Source organism: Amblyomma maculatum, chromosome 2, assembly GCF_055883805.1.
Source record: "Amblyomma maculatum isolate TAMU_Amacu chromosome 2, ASM5588380v1, whole genome shotgun sequence".
NCBI lineage: Eukaryota > Metazoa > Arthropoda > Arachnida > Ixodida > Ixodidae > Amblyomma > Amblyomma maculatum.
Genome location: NC_139345.1, coordinates 33,870,992 through 33,892,642, shown reverse-complemented (window position 1 = coordinate 33,892,642; position 21,651 = coordinate 33,870,992). Strand labels below are relative to the sequence as shown.

At 41.6% G+C, this 21,651-nt stretch overlaps 1 protein-coding gene across 7 annotated transcripts in view; it reads left to right on the top strand.

Moving 5' to 3' along the window:
• Window positions 1-20,471, top strand: part of Crag (DENN domain-containing protein Crag) — an 84,962-nt gene extending 64,491 nt beyond the window's left edge. For 6 of the 7 annotated variants that reach the window (XM_084593731.1, XM_084593733.1, XM_084593735.1 and 3 more), the window contains 8 exons: window positions 4,546-4,700; window positions 5,668-5,848; window positions 6,992-7,173; window positions 10,368-10,451; window positions 11,233-11,350; window positions 12,957-13,011; window positions 18,674-18,843; window positions 19,206-20,471. In XM_084593731.1, the coding sequence (XP_084449857.1) occupies window positions 4,546-4,700; window positions 5,668-5,848; window positions 6,992-7,173; window positions 10,368-10,451; window positions 11,233-11,350; window positions 12,957-13,011; window positions 18,674-18,843; window positions 19,206-19,357 (1,097 nt within the window). In that variant the 3' untranslated portion in view covers window positions 19,358-20,471. Of the gene's footprint in view, window positions 1-4,545; window positions 4,701-5,667; window positions 5,849-6,991; window positions 7,174-10,367; window positions 10,452-11,232; window positions 11,351-12,956; window positions 13,012-13,796; window positions 14,000-18,673; window positions 18,844-19,205 lie in introns of those variants that run through there. The other variant, XM_084593736.1, reaches the window with a different exon arrangement.
• The last annotated feature ends 1,180 nt before the right edge of the window (window positions 20,472-21,651 follow it).

The following is a 21,651-nucleotide window of genomic DNA, read 5'->3' as shown; positions in this document are numbered from 1 at the left end:
GAAATTTGACATGATAAAATCAGGAAGGAAACCTCGTATATACGCAGATTTTTACGGTACTCATTTCTTTTTTTAGTTGTTCATGGTTATATATTTAATTATCAAAACGTGTAAACTTACGAATCATATGCTATTGTTTCACTGCCTGGGAAGGCTCTTGAATGGTCAGCTTTCTTCTTGAGCCATCAAGCAGTGCAGCAGCCACTCATGTTTCGGATGAAACAATATCCCGACACCAGATTAGTGCTATGTGTGTGGCAATATATTTTCCTTTATTCTTTTCATATTTTTGCAAGGGACAATTTTTCAGTATGGTTGGGATGTTTGCGGTGTGCAATGGCGCATTGAAATTAAGTGATAAAGCATTTTACAAGCAGCAATAAAAGAAAAGAAATGAAGGTAGTGAGTCGGAACCGTACCGAGGACCGGTTTAAAACGGTTCCTTCTTTTTGTTCTCGTTCGGGTTCAGTTCCAAGATGGCGGAAAAATTCGGGTTCGGTTCCGATTCCATTTCGACACCCAGATTTAAACAGCCTTGTAGGGGTGCGCGAATATTCAAAACTTCGGATATAAATCGAATGTGTTTGTTATTCAATTCATATTCATTTTAAAAAAATTTATATTCATATTTGGAAGTTATGAATACACCAAAAATTTTCGAATTCAGCACAGTTTCTCTGCACTGCCCGCTTCATCGCAATGCTTGACTGCGTGGGCTGTGTAGTGAAGCATCCTCAAATGTGACGAGGCCGTTTTATAAAGAGGGACCTTTCTTTTTGAGAAAAGGGCCTTCCCGACAATGTGCTCAAAGCGAAGCACTTCTGGAAAAACCACTCTCACTTTGGTTTTGTCTGGAATGTAGACAGACATTGCATAGATGTTCGTCAGGTAAAATTACTGTAATTCAACCAGTTTTTTTTTGGCCCATTAGATAATTCAGGCTTTCAGTTAATTTGGACGTTTTTTCTGGTCTCTTGAAGGCCGAATTATCGAGAGCTTACCGTACTCAGCAGTGATTTCACAGCTTCACCTGGTTTCATGCAGGTCCAAAAAAAAATGGTGTACGAAATCCTGTATAAAATTTATATTGGATTTTTTAATTGGGTATACACTCCTGTATACTGCTGTGTGTTATGGGAATTTCGAAATCAACAAGATGAACAGTATTTGCTGTTTTGATTTTTCTTTTTTTTTTTTTTTTTTTTCGCTAATCACACGTTTGATATTCGAGGGCATTCTTCTCTCATATTCGTATTCAATTCGTATTTGAAAATTTCAATATTGGTGCACTTCTAAACTCTGGTGTAACATACAGCAAAATGTAGCTATTTAAATGCTGTTTCATGCACTTGAGTGATCTATACATTAAGCATTATATATAACGCAAAATAAAGTTGCTGCAGACTTTCAGGAAGAAAAGTTACGAAATGTTGAAAAAGGTATGTACTACATAAAAATAAAAGAAATGGTAATAACAAATTTCAGCATGTACAAAGCGTGGTACAATGCCAGTTTTCTTTTAAAATACAGTAGCACCCCTTTTGTAGTAAAGTCACTTGGACCAGCAGAAATCTTACTATATCAGAGTCTTTAATAAATCAGTTTATTATATATTTGTGATGCACAGTGCTGTGAATATTTGGCCGCTTGTTCCTTTCCGTAATTTTCACTGCACTTTTACTGTCTTTTACTTTCTGAACGGACTGGGCTGCCTTCTTTCCATGTTTGTAGACAGCTTTATATATATTTTTTACTTATGTGCTGCATGCTTTCCCTCATGGCTCCAGGACTACATAAAGTTGGCTTCTCCTGCATGCTGCTAAGCCTGTTGGTAAAGCCATTAAAAAAATACTCAGTGTTATGTTTTTTTTTTCTTCTTCTTTTTTTGTTCCAAACAATTTGCCTCATAATTCTAGGTAGCGCGTGTGCAGCAATGTCATTTCGTGGAAAGTCATTGCCGAAGCCAGGCGCACTTTACTACAGCTGATGTATACCAAAATTGTCTTTGCTATAAAGGGTAAAAAATGTATAGTCATCTGTGAAAGAAGAACTGAAACTTCAATTTCACTTTACAATATCCGATCTGTATAGCTTGTGTATGTGTTTCTTTCTTTTCTCTCTCTCTTTTTTATCTTAACTCCTTCGGGACCTTAGAAAAAAAAACAAGAGAAGCGACTTTGCAGCTTTGGAAATAAATTTTATTAAATATTTACCTGATTCTGCTATAACATATACTAAAATGTAGTCCTGTAGAACCCGCCTATAGCAAAGCCACTCAGGCCAACAAAAACTTTGCATAGAAATAAAGAATGTACTTTTGCGTATTGAAAGCATTTGGGACTGTAGTTTTACTTTACATATCTTAATTATACCAATGTTCTACTGAACAGAGACAGAAAGGAAGAAATATTTATTGGGAACATGTTAAGAGGTACATAAAATCAATGTACAGGTGAGGGTCTCAATGTCAAACAATTTTCACAGGATCCTTGGTTGATTAATACTTGACTAACAAACAAACAAGCAGCAACATAGGAAAGTATTTATGTAGCGAAAACAGTGGTTGTAGAGATACAGAAGCATTATACAAAATGGCAGTGAATTTATAGGTTATTAGGGCAAGAAAACTAATGATGAGTGGGAAAACACTTTGTTATATATGATTTTGTATAGTATACAATAAAGATACCTTAAAAAGGCACATACAGGTAAGTGCAGGAGGAGAAAGAATATAACAACAAATAATAGACAAGGAAAAATTTGTAATAAAAGTTTTAAATATTTTGAAGGAGCAAGTGAAAGAAGCTGTTTATTTTATATTATTTATCGCTGCAAAAAAAAAAAAAAAAAGCACTTTTCTTAATACATGCAAATTGTTTTCTTTCTGAAGAAACAAAAAAACTAGACATTCAAAAATTGGAAAAGGCATGCATATCGAATAAAAAGAAAACGGCAGTAAAATTATTCACATAATGCAAAATGTGCTGCTACACTGTCTCTTATCAGTTGTAAAAATTTGATGCACTTATCTGCAGTTTTCTTTTTGTTTTTATTTTTAGTGCTGTTCTGATGGAGTGGTCACCATCCAGTTCTTGTACACTAACAAAATACAATAAAACCAAATTAACAAATAACTAATGTTATGTGGTGGGGTCCACTTTGAAGGCATGCCATTTTCATGAAAACATTCCTAAATTGCTAAAAATGTTTGTTTTCAGCTTAGGCTTCCTCTGCTCACAGCACAGCTTACAGGTTGTTTTTTATTTATTTTTTTGTTTTGTTTTCATTTTCAAACTTTTTTCTGGTTTATGGTTCGCATATATTGTGGCACATAAGTGGAAGGTGGCAGACTGCAATCCAGTTTCAAATTAAAGCTTAAATTCTGCTCAAGGCATTATTTTCTGGGAGCTAGGTGGTCAAACCCGGCTTGATGTGTATGAAAGCTCTGGAGGAGCCACTACATGTGCCAAAGCTTTCGTTACTGTTGAAACCTTAGCATAGGTTGTTGAAATCCTAGTGTAGAGAGATAAAGCAGCGCTAACACACAGTAAGCACGTGTGACTACTCAAGAGCAACTTAAAACTGAACATATGCTTACCTTGGGCCACTAGTTAAGTTTCAAGTTGATATTATTTGCTCAATTCATCATCCAAGCTGAAATCGCAGTTCATGAAGCCTTCTTTAGACTTTTCGCTGTCATCAAAAAAAAAAAAACTGCAGTAAAAGTGGATGGATTACATGAATGGCCCTTTTGTGTTGTGCTCTGATGGCCATAATTTCCATCATTTCTGTTGACATTGGACTCTGCCCTACTCTGAATAATTATTTCACCTATGTTGCCACCTGCAATGAAAACTAAAACTAGTTGCATGCTATCTATCTAGATGAGAAGGTGTGTTCCTACACACAACTTGGCAGCCCATGAAAAAATTATATATTATAGTATGTGGTCCATGGGGGCCTAGAGGGCAGTTCCAATAAAGTTGACATGAGCCTACTATGTCATATGTCATATATGCGAAAAAGAGAACTTGTCTAAGCCAGAAGATTATATTGTTGCAAGAAGTGTGCTCCTCGAGAATTTTTCATCACTGTTCTTGTAAAATAGACAGGCACAGGAAATGGCGAAGGTTGTCATTGCTTTTGAAATTATTTTTTTGCAAGCGGTGGTAATAATTCTACCACAGTTTATTAAAGAAGTAGTTTAAGTAGTCGTATTTTTATCATTGCTGCTAGCAACGCTAGTCAGTAACCAAATGCAGTAAGGTTGATGTAGAAGTTAAGGTTGAGTAAGGTTATGTTTGGTTGAACAATTGATTTTGTGCGACCTTGTGGGTGATGCTTGCTTCCCCACTGACTTCTGGGGACATTGAAAGTGCAGACCTGCCTGAGGGGATTATGGTAGTATTTTGTGATGTTTAGTTTTTCACTTGTTGAATTGTCATTTTGAATGAGCTGTTTTGTTTTTCTTTTGATGTGTCATATGTGAAGCAATGCCACTTGCACAAGACGTAATCCCTGCCCCCTGTGTCTCACGCTTTGCAGTGGATGGGCCCAGGGTGGGTGACTCATGTCCCGAGTCTCCCCTGGGCAGCCCACCTGGGCAGACAGGGACTTCCTACCTGGAGACACCAAGTAATCGTGCCCTGTCAGCCCCTGTCGACATCCCGTTGGCTGCTGCCAATGAAAATGCCATGGTGGTAAGAGCACATCATTTTTGTAGAGCAGCTGTGTTTCCACAGTAGCAGCAATTGTTCCCGATCTGTCCTGATGCTTAAAATAGTGCTAGGAATGAAAGACAATTAAGAGGAAGGTACAGGAGATGTGAATCATTTCATTATTGAAGCATGACAATCTGATGCACATTGCAACCTAAAGCATAGCACTTTTTTTTTTTTTTTCGACCATTAAAAACTGGTTTACATTACAGTCGAAGGTGCATTAGAATTGAGTAAATATGGTAATTGAAGCTTCCATACTTCTCTATTGATCTTTCATAATTACAGCATTTGTTACTACTCACTATGGGGACTTTGATTACCGAGATTTGTAAGTCTTAAAGAACTGCAGCTTGGTGCCTTAATAAGCACCATTGACTCCAACGACCTCTGGCGCTCGCAAGTACTACTAAGCACCATTGAATTGAATTGAAGCAGTTCCATTGACTATATCTACCTAGCCTCTAGATTAATGGGCCGAGTACTGTTTAGGTGGCCTAAATCTGGCAGTCAGTTGGCGTCAAACTGACATTTCATAAGGTTTTGATGAGAACAGGATAAAATCCACAACCTCTGTCAAATGATGACAGTTATAGATGCACTAGACTCCTGTGCTTATATCTGGGATTTTTTACATATTTGAGGTGTTCAGACAGTTATAATTCTTGAAATGAATGTTCATATTCCAAATAAGTGAGTTCGGCAGTAATAACAGACACTACTGTGTTTCTCCTCTCTTCTGCTTCCTCTTTTGGTTGACTTCACTTATTGCTCACATAACAGAAATGGTCAGGCTGAGCCTCTTTAGATTTTCTTTTGTTTTTTTTCACAGTGTGTGTAGGCCTTTCCTAAGTAAAATGTAGTGTATTTGTGGTTGCACATAGATTTGCAGCTCTATATTTGCTATTGGCAATATATTTTACAATTGGTTGTTGGAATGGCTATGCAGGCAACTCCGTCATCCAGCTCTAATGAGATTAGCGATCGTGGTGAGCATCGCACTCGTCGTGTCACAGTGGGAGATGCGCCCCTGGGGTTGCAAACAGCCACTGGTCGACTGGGATCAGCTGAGCTACTACTTGACCCACAAAGCGCTGCTGGTACCACTCCACTCTTCAAGTTGGGGTCAGGTGAGCCTGCGACTTTGCTGCTGCTTGGAAGTTTCTTGTGCTTCATAATCTGAACTATGGAAGGGCAAAATTATTTTTGATAGGAACTCCACCATTCGTATGTGTCATTGTCAGGACTGATGCCACAAATTACAATCTCCTTTTGCTAAGCTCTTCTGATGGACCAGTTGTGATGCAGACTATCGATTGGTGTATTGAAATGGCTGTGTGCATTTTCTGTGCTCTTTATGTATGCCATATCAAAGTTGCCATCTTAGAAGACACAAAAAGCAATGGTTACCACCGAAGGTCTGCAACCTGCAATGGGTTTGGAACTGCTGAAAGCATCGACTGTACAAAACCCTATAGCAATACACATTTCACAGGGTTGTGAAAAAAATTCGTGTCATCCGAAATTTTTTGTCATCGAAATGAACAAAGTGCATTTATCCAGATGTGCTTACTTACAATTAACAGGATTATTTACAGCCACTCAGCCGCACCTCACTGCTCACTGAGTAGAGCTTAACTGGCAATAGTGGCACGGTAATGTGGAGTCCGCGCATCGCCTCAAATTGTTCCTTGTTCATACGACTCAACTAGCAGTTGTGGAGTTAACAGTTTGTTATGTGTAACTCCGCAAACTGCTCTTTGTGCATATAGTGCAACTAACAATAATGGAGTCAACGATTTGCGGTCCATATGTTGCCACTAACTGCTTCCTGTGTGTACAGTGCAACTATTGATAGTGAAGTCAACGCTGTTCAGGCAGCATGTCATGCTCAAGGTTGCAGAGGTCGCGGGTTTGCATGTTCATATCATCTGTAGTTGCAAGAGAGAGTATTCAGAAAGTTTAAAATTACGCACACTCTACTCAATGCAATCTTAGCAGGGAATTTCACGAATTTGTGTCATCCCAGAGTTCTTACCAATCAGGTTTTTACTACAGAGTTTCTACTGTATAACAACACTACTACCATGCTGTACCAGAAAGCCAAGGTTTCATTCTTTTGAAACTCATTTTGCTGTTTGCCCAAACTAATGAGGAGAAAGGACAGGTGCCGTTCATCCTTTGCCTTCTCTGCATTCTCTTGCTTATTTTTCAGTATGTCTGGTTGTTTGCAGTTTTTTTACATGCCCGTCTCTCTACTCACGTTCCTGCAGCAAGCCCATCTCGGCTTAGCCTGTCCCTAGGACCATCTGTTTCCTTAGAACCCATGACAGTGCCATACCTGAGCCCACTAGTGCTTCGCAAGGAAGTGGAAAACCTGCTGGAGCATGAGGGTGACGACTGCCTCCTAAGCGCTGGCTTTGTAGACCACCACCCTATCCTCTACTGGAACCTGGTACGTTTGATTGTGCTTCTCTCTCCCATTTATGGCATTCGTCAACCGATTTTTGCCACTCTAATGCAGGCTGGCTTTATTTTTCAGTCATTCACAACACTGTCACACGTCTATTCCCATCGATAGCCCGCTATCAATGTTTTCACAGTACGAATTTTCCCACTTTCAAAGCGCTCCTTGACAAATGGCGTCATCCGGTAGGAAATAGAGGAATTCTTTCAGTTTGGCTTTTGGTTTTATTTTCTTCACCGGGCCGCGCCCGTCCAGATGGTCTCTGAAGTTGGGTGATCGGCGCTCCTTGTTTACATCATGGCGTCGACGTCGCGCGCTCCTGCTGCGCGGAAACGGCGCGTTTTTGCGGAAGTTGACGCATCAGAAAGCTCGTTTTTGGATGCAAACAGCAGTGATGACTCAGGAAATGAATTCAGCTCTTCAGACTTTAGCACTGACGGCGAAACTACATCAAACCGACCCTGTCGTCGACAGCCGACAGCCATGCCCCAATAAATTTCACTTTCGCTCCCAAAAGCTCCCGCTTTTGCTGCGCGCTGATCGGAAGAGACCACTGTTCTGAAGGTCACAACTGTTATCTGCAAGGTGACGTCTTTTGGGCAGTATTACTTGCCACTGGCAGCGCAGGGAGTTGTATTTTCCACTAGAGGACAGCCAGGGTTCGACCTCGGCATAGTCAATCAACCTCAACTACTGCTTTCTTTCCTAACTCAGTGAATATTCTACACAGAAAGCTAGAATTTGCTGCAATGCTGCATCAGTTCCTGTTGTAAAAAACGTATATTTTGAAAATTTTTTATTTGTGTCAAGAAACTTTGATGCCTTTGGGTGCTTGTTTTTTGTTTGCTGATAGTTATTTTTTCATCACTTACTCAATAAATATGTTAATTGTCACTAATATCATTGTGAAGAGGAATTCCTCCTCTGTAATTTGATACTAGACACTCCTGTACCAAGCAAGTTTTGTTACAGAAAAAAAAAAATATATTAATGACGCCACCCAAAAACCACCGGTTTTTCCGCGGACAGGAAAGTGTTAATTACTCCTGGAGTTTTGTCTGCATTGCAGATGATTGCTCGCACTTTCGTACTACATATATACTCACCACATAACTACCATCATCAACCACCGATGTCCAAAGCATTCTGCTGTTTGCACCAGAATTTTCATGCTTTTAAACTTCCATGCTGGGTCAAAAATTAGTGTACATGATGTGAAGTTCGGACTAAAGGGATCCAATTTTAAGGCCGACTCCTTCCACAGGTCGGCAGGTATGACTGCATTTTTCGTACATGCTCATGCACTTTTATATTGCCATGCATCCTTCAACATGTGCAATCACAATATAGTTACCATTGTTACAACCTCAGCCAAATTGTGTAGTTCATGTTAGATGAACAGGAATTGGCAAGGCGCATGGGAGGCACGTTGCTATATTGAAGCTATAACCAGGCAGAATTGTTGGTACCCACAGAGCAAACGTTGCCCACATGCAGCAAAACACATTATAGGATGAGCACTTTCCCTAAGCACATTTACAGTCCTGCACTACCATATTCATCATCTCAGTTGTATGGTGGACTTGATGTAGTGCCTACAGCAGCATGTTCACTTGTGCATCTTAACTTTATCATTTTATAAATGTGCATTTTTTATTGACATTATAATTAAATCTGGTTTTACTGAAACTGAAAAAAACAAACAAAAAAACTGCCATTCTTCGTTATACTATGCAGTTTTCATTAAGACTCGAAAAGACGGTGCAGAATAGAAGCTAAAATAGCCCCAGTCTGTCGGAAGTCACAAGTACAGAGAAAATTTTTGCAATCACAATGACAGCACAACTGTGGCAGCCACTGCTGCCATTATCACCTCTGCGGCAGGCTTGTGCGATGTGGCTGTAAAGGGGGGATGGACAGTGGAGCAGGCAGAAGCACCCCAGCCAGGCTTGATGAGCATACATGACTGCACTGCCGCCACTAGAACTAGACCAGCCAGGGTAGCACCTGCCTTACATATATTTCTGTTCACGGTCTGCTCATTGCCCCAAGAAATGTTTCCTTCATCTCGTGTTTCTGATGCTATCACCTATCCCGGCTCTCCACGCACAAGAGCTATTGCCACTGAAACATCATGAGCAAACACGCGGCACCAATGGACGTGCAAAGCTTGCCCTGTGTCTTTTTTCTTTTTGCATATCTTACTATTTTTTGCTGCTTATGAGCATGGACTGTAGTAGTGCCATGTGGTGTCACATTCCAAAAGTAAGAGGAGTGGAGACTGCAGTGTTTGCCGCATAGATGTGCCGATGGCGCTGGATCATGGTACGTTATGTCAACTGCAGCCCCTCGCTGAGATTGCAGACTACCCTTTCACGTCATGATATTTTCGTGACACAACTGCCAAGTCTCCAGTAGCTCAGCACTAGATAACAGATGGTGCAGCAACAACCTTCAATACACAGAGTTCTCAAATACAAGTGCCTCAATTGAAGCGATGATGGGGAACTTAGAAACTTCATAACATCGAGGAATTCACTATGCGAAGGTTTATTGCCTCCAGGTTTAACTTTATAACAATAGTACAGTAATCAATTACTGAGGCCTTGAACATGGATGCCTGGCTGTTGTCTGTGTAAGTGGTGCACAGAAATTCAGAGGGATATGATCACTTGAAAGTGTCAAAATGCCCGGGAAGCTTTTGCTGCAAAACCTCTTGCTGGCTGCTGGAAACATGCACATTGAAGTAAAGTAATAATTTTCGCAATTAGTTGGATTTTTCAACCTGCCGGTTTTTAAATGTTTAATACTTATGAGATGCAAGCCAACATATCGATGACATTGTGTCATTGAGGCAAAAGGCATGGCACGCGCTGGCAAGAAAGGGTTGTAACAGTCAGGGAGAGAAGGCGACACAGGCTGTTGAGAAAGAAGAGAATGTAGCGAAAGAGGCACGAAAAGTAGGAAAGAAATCTGCAAAGAGGCATAGGACTGCAACACGAAGTATGAAGCAAGGATGCAATGCAGTAACATGCAGGAAGCATCGCGTGGAATTCTATTGCGGAATCTTTTTTTCCAATTTGCCATAATTTATCATTTTGTGTTGCAGAAATTGTAGGGCCCATGATGATATGTAGAGTACCACTACTGTATCTTACATTCACTGGTATGCCGACTTGCAGGTGTGGTACTTCAAACGGCTCAATCTACCCAGCCATCTTCTTGAATTGTGCCTGCAGGCTGTCTCTCTCGTCAGAGACCGCCAGGTGAGCTGAACTTATATTTCTTCATTGCCAGTATAGTTGCTGGGTCCACCAGTTTCTTGCAAGCAATGGGCAAGCAATTCATCCAGAACATTTATTCTCAACTCAGCTGTAGTGAGACTCTTAGGCTCAATGAAGGCATTTTCAAGATCCTGACAGTTCCATAAAGGGCAGCTCTGGTTTCTTCTTTTTTTTTTTTTTTTAACATTTTGAGTTATAATCGCACCTGCTCTCTGCGGTACAAAAACAGTTTTTCAAAGTAATAAGTAGAACTATATTTTAAAAGCGCGAAAACTGGGAAACTGATACCAAAGATAGATTTTGACCAACCTATGTCATCTTGTCTTACAAGCCTATGCAATTTTTTAGTCACTAGTTTTTAGAAGGAATCCTGTGCGATACTGTACGAGAATGTCCATTTCATTGCATTCATTTGTACTTGAACATTTGCATGTAAATAAATGCCGTATTTTTAAGTGCATTCAAGGCATGATGTCTCAGCCAATGAGTTTTGGCTAAGCCATTATTGTGGCCAGTTAGTGATGTTTTCCGAGACATTCTGGCCACTTTCAAGTCAATGGAGATGACGCTTCAATTGTGGCGGGAAATTTTTTTGTCTGCCCTACATTTCATCGCATTTGTAATTGATTTTCTATGACTGCCATACAAATGTTCCAATTTTATATCTGTGCTGCCTTCTGTAATGGCACTCAGTTGCTTGCCCTTTGGAAGGCAGTGGTGTTTGAAATAATAGCTCAGTTTTTATTTGTCCTCTTTTCCCCAGATTCCTGAGCACTGGCAGTCTCTCGAAGGGAAGACAGTTGCAATCAGCTGCTGCTGGGACAACCCTCGATTGCACACTAACATGGTGCCATTCATGTACTCTCAGCTGGGCAAAAACAGTTGAGTCAAGCCCTTTCTCTCTGCACACTTTTATTCTTTGTTGAAGGAATGTTAATTGTGTAATTTTTACATTTCATATTCCATGATGTGTTGACATGCAGAAATGTTGTGTAAGATATATTTACCTTTGTGTTTAGTTTAATTATGTTCTTTAGCAAATGAATGGATTTTCTTGTTTAATGCTTAAGTTTTGTAGTTAAGAATTAGAGCAGACTTGAACAACAGGAGATGACAGGACAGGTAGTACCGTATTTTTCGGTGTATAAGTCGCACATATTTATAAGTCGCACCCCGCCCCCCTCCAAACAACAATATTTGCGACAAAAACACAAATAAGGCGCACCCGTTCACTCAGCAGGAAACTCGTTGAACATCATGTGAGAAAGTGCGAAGAAAATACATGCTTGAGGCAGCCCCCGCATATGCCCATGTCCCCTGATAACAGATGCTCACATACAGGTGTATGTAGCATCAAATTTCTGAACAGTACTTTTTCAAAAATGTTTTATTTTGATACATACAGATAGTGTATGAACTTACAGATGGTGTTTAGCCAAAACCATTGGAGAAAAAAAGAGGGGAGCAGGAAAGGAGGAGCAGGAGGGGACAGAGCAGCAAGTGTAAAATGCAACACCAATTAGGCAATTGCCTTGCCTTCATGGTCAACTTCATTGTCCGGAGCACACCGGCGGCTTTGTGCCAGCCCCATATTTTTTTGCTAACCTCAAACTGCCTTCCTGCAGCCCAGTACCTGTGCTCCCTGGCAAATTCAACTGCACGCAGCTTGAATTTCGTGTCGTAACTTTTTCACCTCGCAGTCAATACCATGATTAAAGAGAAATAAGACGCAATGCGACAGATGGGGAACCAAGGCTAAATGTAAAGAAAATTACATAGGAGTGTTGCGGGCATCCTTCGGGCTGCCAGTTGGAGCGTCTGGGCCATGAAGGCGCTTCAGTGGTCGGAGCAAAGAAGATGCTATGGCGGACGGAAATGACGCGAATGGGGGCAGCTGGAAAATAAAACTTGTTACTGGCAAGCTACCATTTTTAAATGAAAAACACCTTTTTCCTCCCTCAGAATTATACTGGTTATACAAACATATGAACTGCATTTCGTTTTCGCGAGACAATTTGATGTTACTTTTGAGCTCTTGCAAAATGCAGTTACTGTGCATGGTAAAAGATAGCGCGCAGTTGTGGCGCGCACTTTTCAGGTAGGGCGCATGCCTGCGCTGCCCACCCGATATTATGCCATTGAAAATTTGTAAGTTGTTGGGTTTAACATTCCGAAGTGACATATGGACCACGAGCGATGATGTAGTTGTGGCTTCTGGATTAATTTCAACGACCACGGTCTTTTAGCATCCACTGACACTCCGCAACACATAGACACCTTTTCGGGCATGGGCCAGGCGTGGCGGACGCAGCCCGGATTTCTTCCGCACCTAAGTCGCACCAGTGATAAGATGCACTGACGTAATTTTCAGAAAAAAACAGCGGCTTATACACCGGAAAATAGTGTAAATTTGCAGCTGAAATAGAGCCAGCATTCTGCCATCCTGCATTGAATCTTATTTACATTGTTCTGTGCTCTTCTTGACAGACATGTCATCTTTGGTGCAGTCACTGGTCACAGAAGACACAAAACCAACAAAGAGGTGCGTTATGAACTTATTGTTATGAAACAGAGTGCACCAGTTGTTTCAGCATTGGTGATGGTTTAGTGAGCCTTGCACTAACGATCTTTCTTTAATGGTTCTCCCTCCTCCCTCCTTTCTCACTTTGTTGCAGTTATATTTCCTGTAGTTTTTAGCCTTTGTTTTTGACCTGCATCATCATGTTGCCAAAATAGTTCAGTTCTGCCTGCAGCTTGCTGCAAGTGCAGTTAAACATGGTTGTAACGAAATTGTAAAATGTCTGCGATTTTTTAAATCTAGGTTATCGTTATAGTATCTAGTTTTCTCGTGCAAGGAAAAAATCTTTAGATTTGTTCTCTGGTTCCAAAATTAAGGCAAGATACGTCTAGAGGCCCATGACATTCAGAAAGAAACTTGAGCTATGATTAGGCTAATTTGGCAAACATATTTGCCTTATCTCTTCCATGCTGGTAGCTTTGATACACAAAAGTAAAGAAGGAAAAAGATGGGACGCTCTTTGTATTGTTGGCTTTCTTTCTTGTCCTTGTGCATGCAAAGCATTTGTGGTAACATATTTTCTTCGATGCTTAAGCTCGCAGTTTCCTATGCTCCTCTGAGGTAGGTACTATCTGTATTGTTTTGTGTATTGAGATTTTTCGTTATGAAGGGCACATGTCAAAACTTGGGGTGCAATGCAAATTCAAATATTAAAAACTGAGTGTGAATTGAACTGAGTACGTTTCGAAACTGCCAAGTTATATTGAAGATAAGATTTTTTTTTTTTTTTTTTTTTTTTTGCGATAAAGATCCGGACGAGAAGAAGCATACTGCTAAGACTAAGGATTTGATACGAAAGTCAAGGGGACGAGAAGACAGTCTCGATGGAAGTCGGGAAGCGACTAAAAATTCCCCTACTGCCACCGAACATGCATCCAGAGCATCACCATAAAAGAAGGAAGGAAAATTGATGCAGAAGATATATAAAGACAGGATGTGGTCTATGTCGACGCTGCCGAGTATGAAGACAGGCTTGTTATGGTCTTGGTAGTAACGGATGATCGACAAAACCTAAGAATAAGCGGCTGGGTCAGGACGAGCTTAGCTGACACTGCTGAAGAAGTGGCCATTGCCCTTGCAATAGCAGGGACATTGGCTACTGTAATTGTAAATGATTCAAAAACGTCAATATGCAATTTTCTCAAGGTGAAGGGTCTCTCCACAGGCAAAGAGGATACTGAAAACATGTTGGGATGACAGAATAATCCGGCTAATATGGCCAACAGCCCACTCCCTGCTTCAGGGAAATGAGGGAGCTTATAAGCTTGCCCGCAGTCTCACTTTTCAGGTAGGCTCTGACCCTCAGTACACTCTGAGAAGGGACAGGCTAGTCAGCTATAAAGAGATTACCAAGCACTATCAGGTAAACGGTAGAATACCCACCGGCAGATAGGACGCTAAATGAGTGCAAAAAAAATATCCGGAGGCACTTACATACACGGACTTCAGCAGTTTTCAGATAGATACAAACAATGTCGGGATAAGGCTGACTGGCTGTGCATGATATGGACATGGCCAGAAATCCAAAATATAGATCAAAAGACAAAACAGAAGAATTTTGGGAGACTCTACTGTTGAACTCACACCTTGAAACTTTGCTAGGTCTAATCTGACTGGCCGAACACATTGCCAGAAAAAATTAATTGATTATAGGTGTGCAGGTATGAAATTTAGGGGTATAATGTGAATGCAAATATTGAAAATTGATCGCAGATAGGATATTTTCAAATAATTTCGAAATTTGGAAAATATTGTTAAAAATGACAAAAATGTTTCGCTACAAAGCACGGCCATGAAAAGGAACAGAGCTATTGCAAACAAAAAAATTGTCTTCGTCTGTCATAAGTGTAATTACCTATACTAATTTGTTATACCTGTAACGCCTACCAGGCTATAAATAATTGCAGGAAACATGCAGTAATATCTTTGCAATTTCTCGATAATGATTGCCGGCAGTGAAAAAAAAAAAAAAAAGTCTAATAACAGTTTGACCTAATGCTCAGGTAGAAAACGTAGTTTACTCAGTGTTGTCATGAAGCATTGCAATGTGAATACTTCCTTATTGGCGGAGTGATGTCAGCGGTCGATTAATGGTTAAACAAGGTACTGTCAAGGCGCTACACAGTGGCTTGGGAAACAAACTGAAGAGCAACAACCAGAACAGCTGTGCTAGGAGGGCAGCCCCTTCCACGTTCCTTCTCTACATCTGAATACAAAGCGTCAGTTTCAGAATACTGCCCGAAACACACTGTTTCTTAGCTTAGCCCTCGCATACCTATTTCACCAGTCTGCAAGCTTCCTGATGGGCCTCAGCCACTCAAATGCTCTCGCAAACTGCTAAGGCATGAAAACGAAACCATGCCGTAAGGTGCTCCAACGCATGCTTCACTTATGTGAGTGGCTGCATGGGCTGCTTTTGCACCCTATGCTTCTGTCGTCTTGCACACTGAGGCCTACAGCATGTAGTTCTTCAGTTCAGTTCAGTCGTTCAGTCGTGTCCGACTCTTCGTGACCCTATGGACCATGTCACACCACGCTTTCCGGTCTCTATCTTCCTAGCATCACATAACTTCATCTGCAGTGCCTCGAGGATGCCATCTAACCATCGCGTTCGCTGCCTACCCCTTCTCCAGCGACCCTCAACCTTTCCCAACATCAAATCTTTCTCCAGCGACTCCTCTCTTCTCATCAGATGACCAAAGTAGCTGAGCTTTAACTTTAAAATTTGACCCTCCAATGAGCAGTCAGGGTTTATGGTCGACAATATCGACTGATTTGGTCTTCTGGCAGTCCAAGGAACTCTCAAGAGTCTTCGCCAGCACCACAATTCAAATGCGTCAATTCTTCGGCGGTCAGCCTTTTTCACAGTCCAACTCTCGCATCCATACATCACAACTGGAAAGACCATAGCACGAGTTATACGGATCTTGGTTGGCAGACTAATGTCTCTGCTCTTTACTAGGCGGTCAAGGCTAACCATTGCTCTCTTTCCCAGAAGCAGGCGTCTCCTAATTTCATAGCTGCAGTCTCCTTCCGAGGTAATCTTGGAACCCGAGAACAGAAAATCTGTCACAGCTTCCACTTCTTGTCCATTTATGCTCCAGGACTTGATAGGGCAAGACGCCATGATCTTTGTCTTTTTAATGTTCAGTTTAAGCCCAAACTTCTCACTCTCTTCTTGTACACGCATCAGAAGTCTCTTGAGTTCCACTTCACTTCCTGCCACTAAAGTGGTATCATCCGCATATCTAAGGTTGTTGATACGTTTTCCAGCAATCTTCACTCCAGCTGAAGACTCGTCCAGACCGGCCTTCCTCATGATGCACTCTGCATATAGGTTAAATAGGCAGGGCGACAGTATGCAGCCTTGCCTCACTCCTTTCTCGATCGGAAACCAATCAGTAAGACCATGCCCAGTTCTGACTGTGGCCTCTTGCCCTTCATACAGGTTCCTGAGGAGACAGATGAGGTGAATTGGAACTCCCATCTCTTGGAGAGCTTGCCACAATCTGCTGTGATCTACGCAGTCAGATGCTTTCGTATAATCAATAAAGCACAAGTAGATGGGTTTCTGGAACTCTCTTGCTTTTTCCATGATCCAGCGAAGGTTGGCAATTTGGTCTCTAGTTCCTCTGCCCTTGCGAAACCCAGCTTGCACGTCCGGAAGCTCCCGATCCACTGCTGCAGCCTACCTTGGAGGATTTTCAACATCACCTTGCTAGCATGCAAAATAAGCGCGATCGTGCGGTAGTTGGAACAATCTTTGGCATTGCCTTTCTTTGGAATGGGGATGTAAACTGACCTCCTCCAATCCTGTGGCCACTGCAGGGTTGTCCAAATCTTCTGACATAATGTACCTATGCGGAATGTTAACAGCGTCATGGTTGAGGTTTTGAAGCAACTCAGCTGGAATGCCATCAATTCCGCTAGCTTTGTTCTTAGCAAGGCTGGCTAAGGCCCATTCAACTTCACTCTTCAGGATGCCCGGCTTGAGATCAGTAATCACAACCGTCTTATGTTGGGTTTGCATATTCGGGTCCTTCTTGTACAGTTCTTCTGTGCATTCCTGCCACCTCTTCTTTAACTCTGAGGCTTCAGTGAGGTCCTTGCCTCGTTTGTCCTTTATCACGCCCAGCTTAGCACAGAAGCTTCCTTTGATATCTTTGATTGTCTTATACAGAGCTCTTGTGTTCCTTAATTGGCTGTTGTCCTCAACTGCTTGGCACTGTATGTTCAGGAAGGCGTTCTTATCTCTCCTTGCTATTTTCTGAAAATCTGCATTAAGAACCTTGTATCTTTCTCTTTCCCTCATAACTTTTGCCATCCTCCTTTCCTCAGCTATTTGCAAAGCCTCTTCAGATAACCAGTTTGCTTTCTTGCATTTCTTTTGCTTTGGAACTACCTTAGTAGCAACTTCTTGTATTATATCACGAACATCAGTCCACATCTCTTCGGGCTCTCTGTCTTCTAGATCTAATTCTTGAAATCGATTCCTCACTTCCACAGCATATTCTAATGGAATTTGATCCAGATGTAGTTCTTAAGTTGTGACAAAAATTGAGAACTGTGAAAGCAGTCACCACAAAGCAACTACAGCAGCACACATGGGCTGTAACTTCACTACACTATGCTGTCCTCCTCAAGCCGGGCCGCTTCTGTGTGTCTAGGCGCACTGATGTGACCTGTGGCGCTGTACTTCATTTTCCAACCCGCAAGTTCACAGAAGCTGTGTAGTGGTGGCTCTCGGCGGCTGTGAGCGCATTATCGCGCAGGGTTTTGCCATGTGCTGGCTGTCATTTCAAAGAACAAGCCAAGTTGTGTAACAAATGCAAGATACTACCATTTGGAAAGGTCACAATGTTTTGTTGCCAGCTTAAATTAAGAAATTCATGATTTCTGGACGTTTAGGAAATTAATAGACCATACTTTCACTGTCCGAACTGTTAGCGAATAGTTGATGTAGGGTAAGTGCAGTGCCAATTGAATCAAGTAGTGTTAAGTGTTCCAAAACTATGCAAAATGCCTGATACTTGCACACACCTAATCTTGTGTTTGCATTGATTGGCAAATCGTTGGTCCTCATTATGGGAGGCCTTGCATGATACCAATTGTTAGGTGCAGTAGACTCCTGTTTAACCACTCTGCCAAGTACTGTTGTGCTGACCTGACATCAACATATTGCGTAGCTTACCTTAAGATACACATGGGAGGCCTTGCGTGATACCATCTGTTAGGAGCAGCAGACACTTTTAGCCACACTTTGAAGTACTCTCGTGCTGACTTGACCTTGGCATATTGTGGAGCTGCCTAGAGTTACACATTAAAGAGCATTAGTAGAAACAAGAAATATGCTGCCATTGTCAGTAGTTGACCACGCCATGTTTCTACTACTCTTTCTTTCATCAAACTGGTGAACAAGACACATAGTTGCAACATTACCTTTTGCTTGAATTGAAGAATGGCTGCATTAGTAGCTAGCACTTAGCTTTAAAGCCAGAGCGAGTGGCCATGTGGATGTTGCATCATTTTGGGGAAACTGCATTTTGAGTGCGTATTTCATGGCATACGCAACTGTTGTCCACCTGACGTCAGTTGCCGTGGCATGCTCTCCTTCACTCTTTTGCAGCCTGCGGGAGCGAGTGCTAAGCTGTGTGCAGCAGAGCAATGTGCGAGAGGCGGTGGAGCTGCTGGTGAGGGAAAGACACAAAACACGCAGCCATCAACGCCGGCCGAGCCTTTACCGCGACGTGCTCTTCTTGTCTTTGGCCACCCTTGGCAAGGATTCACTCAACCAGAGTGAGTGGGGGCTGCCGCTCATCATCTTGCATGGCAGGCAGTTGTGGCTAGGTTTCTCGGCATCATTTCAACTGTGCAAGAAGGACTCTTTAATGCTCTGTAGGACCACCTTCGTTTTGGCTGTTGGCAGAACCATTATTATGAAAATATATATATATATATATCTATACTATACATATATTCATATTGAACTCAAAGGAAAATGGCACCTTGAAAGGGACTTGAACATGTATACACGATGGATATGTAGCAAGCATAACTTGAATGGCTAATGGCCGTTTACTCCCATTTTTATTATTTCTGTGCATAGCTTCAAGATGCATGACTAATGGATGTGCCTTTCTCTCTTACGTTTTGTGCAGACTTGTTCTACCGCGACTACATTAAGATCTACGAAGAACTGGCGGCCAGGCGTTCTGCGCTGTTCAAGTATGACAAGTACCCCTCAGTGCGTGCAATGCTTTGTCGAAAGTACTTTAGGGACTTGGAGCTGAAGCCGTTCTCCCTGACTTGATGCTCTGCGTCTCTGCAGTGATAGCATGGAGCTGGGAGTATGCTGTCCTTTTGTTTCCCAGCTCTACTGCGGCTTGTGCCGAGGAGTTGCGATCAAGAAAGTGTGTTGGATTGTTGTTAACGTAGTTGAGAACTGTTGCATTTTTTTTACTTTAGATGATTTATTTACTTTTAGAAAGGGAAAGTGCAGCGCCTTCTTGAGCAATGTTAAATAGGCTATATCAAATAATATACAAAAATGCATTGTCTTATTTATACACTAATGTGCAGTTTGATAATAGTTGACTCACTATTGTTATGTTACCTCCTCTTGTGCATGGCATTGTATAGGTGTATACAACAGTTTTTAGTGAGAAGAAAAGAAACGTCAAAATGTGCCACAAGGAGTTGAAGCCATGCCCCAGCTGGTTCAAAGTCAGGCTTTTGAAAAGCATGTTCAGAAACATTTTAGTTTTGGCGATAAGAGTAATTCTGCTTTTCGTAAGTGTGTTCTTTTCTTTCAACGAGTTTTGCTAATCAGGTTTGTTTTTTACTAATGTCAACATTTATTATTATTATTATTATTATTATTATTATTATTATTATTATTTCTCTTTTTCTTTTTTTTTATGCACTTAAGTTCATCTTGCTGTCACATGTCAGGCCTTAGTTGGAGGTCTTGGTGTTTTGTTCGAGGCATTCTACACTACTATATGGTGCATCTGCATATGATGGGGCAACACTTCAACATCCCTTCAGCCATTGGTGTTGGGCAGCTGCATTACGCAGTAATGGCAGCAGGTTGTTTTGTGCAATGCACTCTTACCTGAGTGTTTTCCTTTAGGATATCAGTTTAACAAGCATATGTGCCATTGTTGTTGTTAAACTGGCGCTCCCTGTCATCATTCACTCACTGTTGATTCACTTTGTTCGTGTATGGCAACATGCACGCACAACCATCATGCCTGCACACCTGTGACTGCTTAGCAATGCAGCTACACTTGTATTATAACACACTATACACTACATTGCATGTATACATACCTATATATATATATATATATATATATATACATATATATTATATATACCAATATGTTTTTTTATGAAGTTTAGTAAAAGGGTTATGGAAAATACTTCCTGTTTGTTTCTTTTGAAACGGCTATTTCCACTTGTGTGAGACCTTCTTAAGCAGCTGCTTGTCTTAGTTGCTCAATTAGAATATTTTACTCTGGTGGGACTGGTGCACCAATTGCTCCAGCGGTGTACCAGGATATCTGATCCCAAATCATGAATGGAAGTTGTTGCTAACACCAACCAATGGGAGTTACTGCATGACGTGGAGTATGTTGCTAATGCATTTACAGCAAACACTTTGTAATGAAGTGGGCGAATGTTACCAATGTCTCTCATACTCTTTGTTATCAGTTTGAAATGTAGGAAAGACGACACCGCCACTTTAGTGCAGATCTTTTGCAGGATCGAGTTGCTAACCGATGGCAGGGCCACGCCTGACCAGCTGCTGACTGGACGCACAACACAGGAGTTGGGAAGTGAGAGTTGACACAATTTAATTATTTAATAGAATCAACACTCTTAAAATTGGAACAGGGAGTGTGGCACTGGACAGAGACTAGAAATTTTAGCATTCACATGCATTATTCGATATGACAGGTGATGGAAAATATGTATGCAAGGCACTGTCGAAGGGAAGGATTCAGGAGTGAGTTCGCAATGTAGGTGAGAGGCCGGAGTTCAGTTATTCACGGTGATTGAGGTCTGATCTTATATGAATGTCGACCTGTCGATGTCTGCTGTCCAGGGTGGTACCTCACTGGCCTGATACATACAGGCTGATGTGCCGTATACATGCGCAGTTAGCTAGCACACCGCCACCTCCAAGGTTTCCACCCAACTACTCCTCGATGCATTCTACACTTCTTCCATGGTGTCTTTCTCTGCTGACATCCCCGGTCAGCACGGTACATGGGACTAGTGAATAAGAGGTCCTTACGAGATGTAAGCCATTGCCAGTGCATCTCATTCTGAGCCATTGGCTGGCTCTGCTGGTGTCCATGCTGGAATTCCGCATGCCAGAGGTGATGTGCCAGACCCATGTGTTCTCATGGTTAGGGGCCAGACAAAGAGATGTGAAGCTCAACTTGCCGCTCCTGTAAGTTGCAATGGGCACAAATCCTTTTTTGCAGTTACCAAATAGAACTTACATGTGTTGAAATATCAGTTGAAGCTGCTGGCAATATTTAGCGACGAGAGCTTATAGTGACTGGTTGTGATGTTTGTTACGTTGTAATGGAG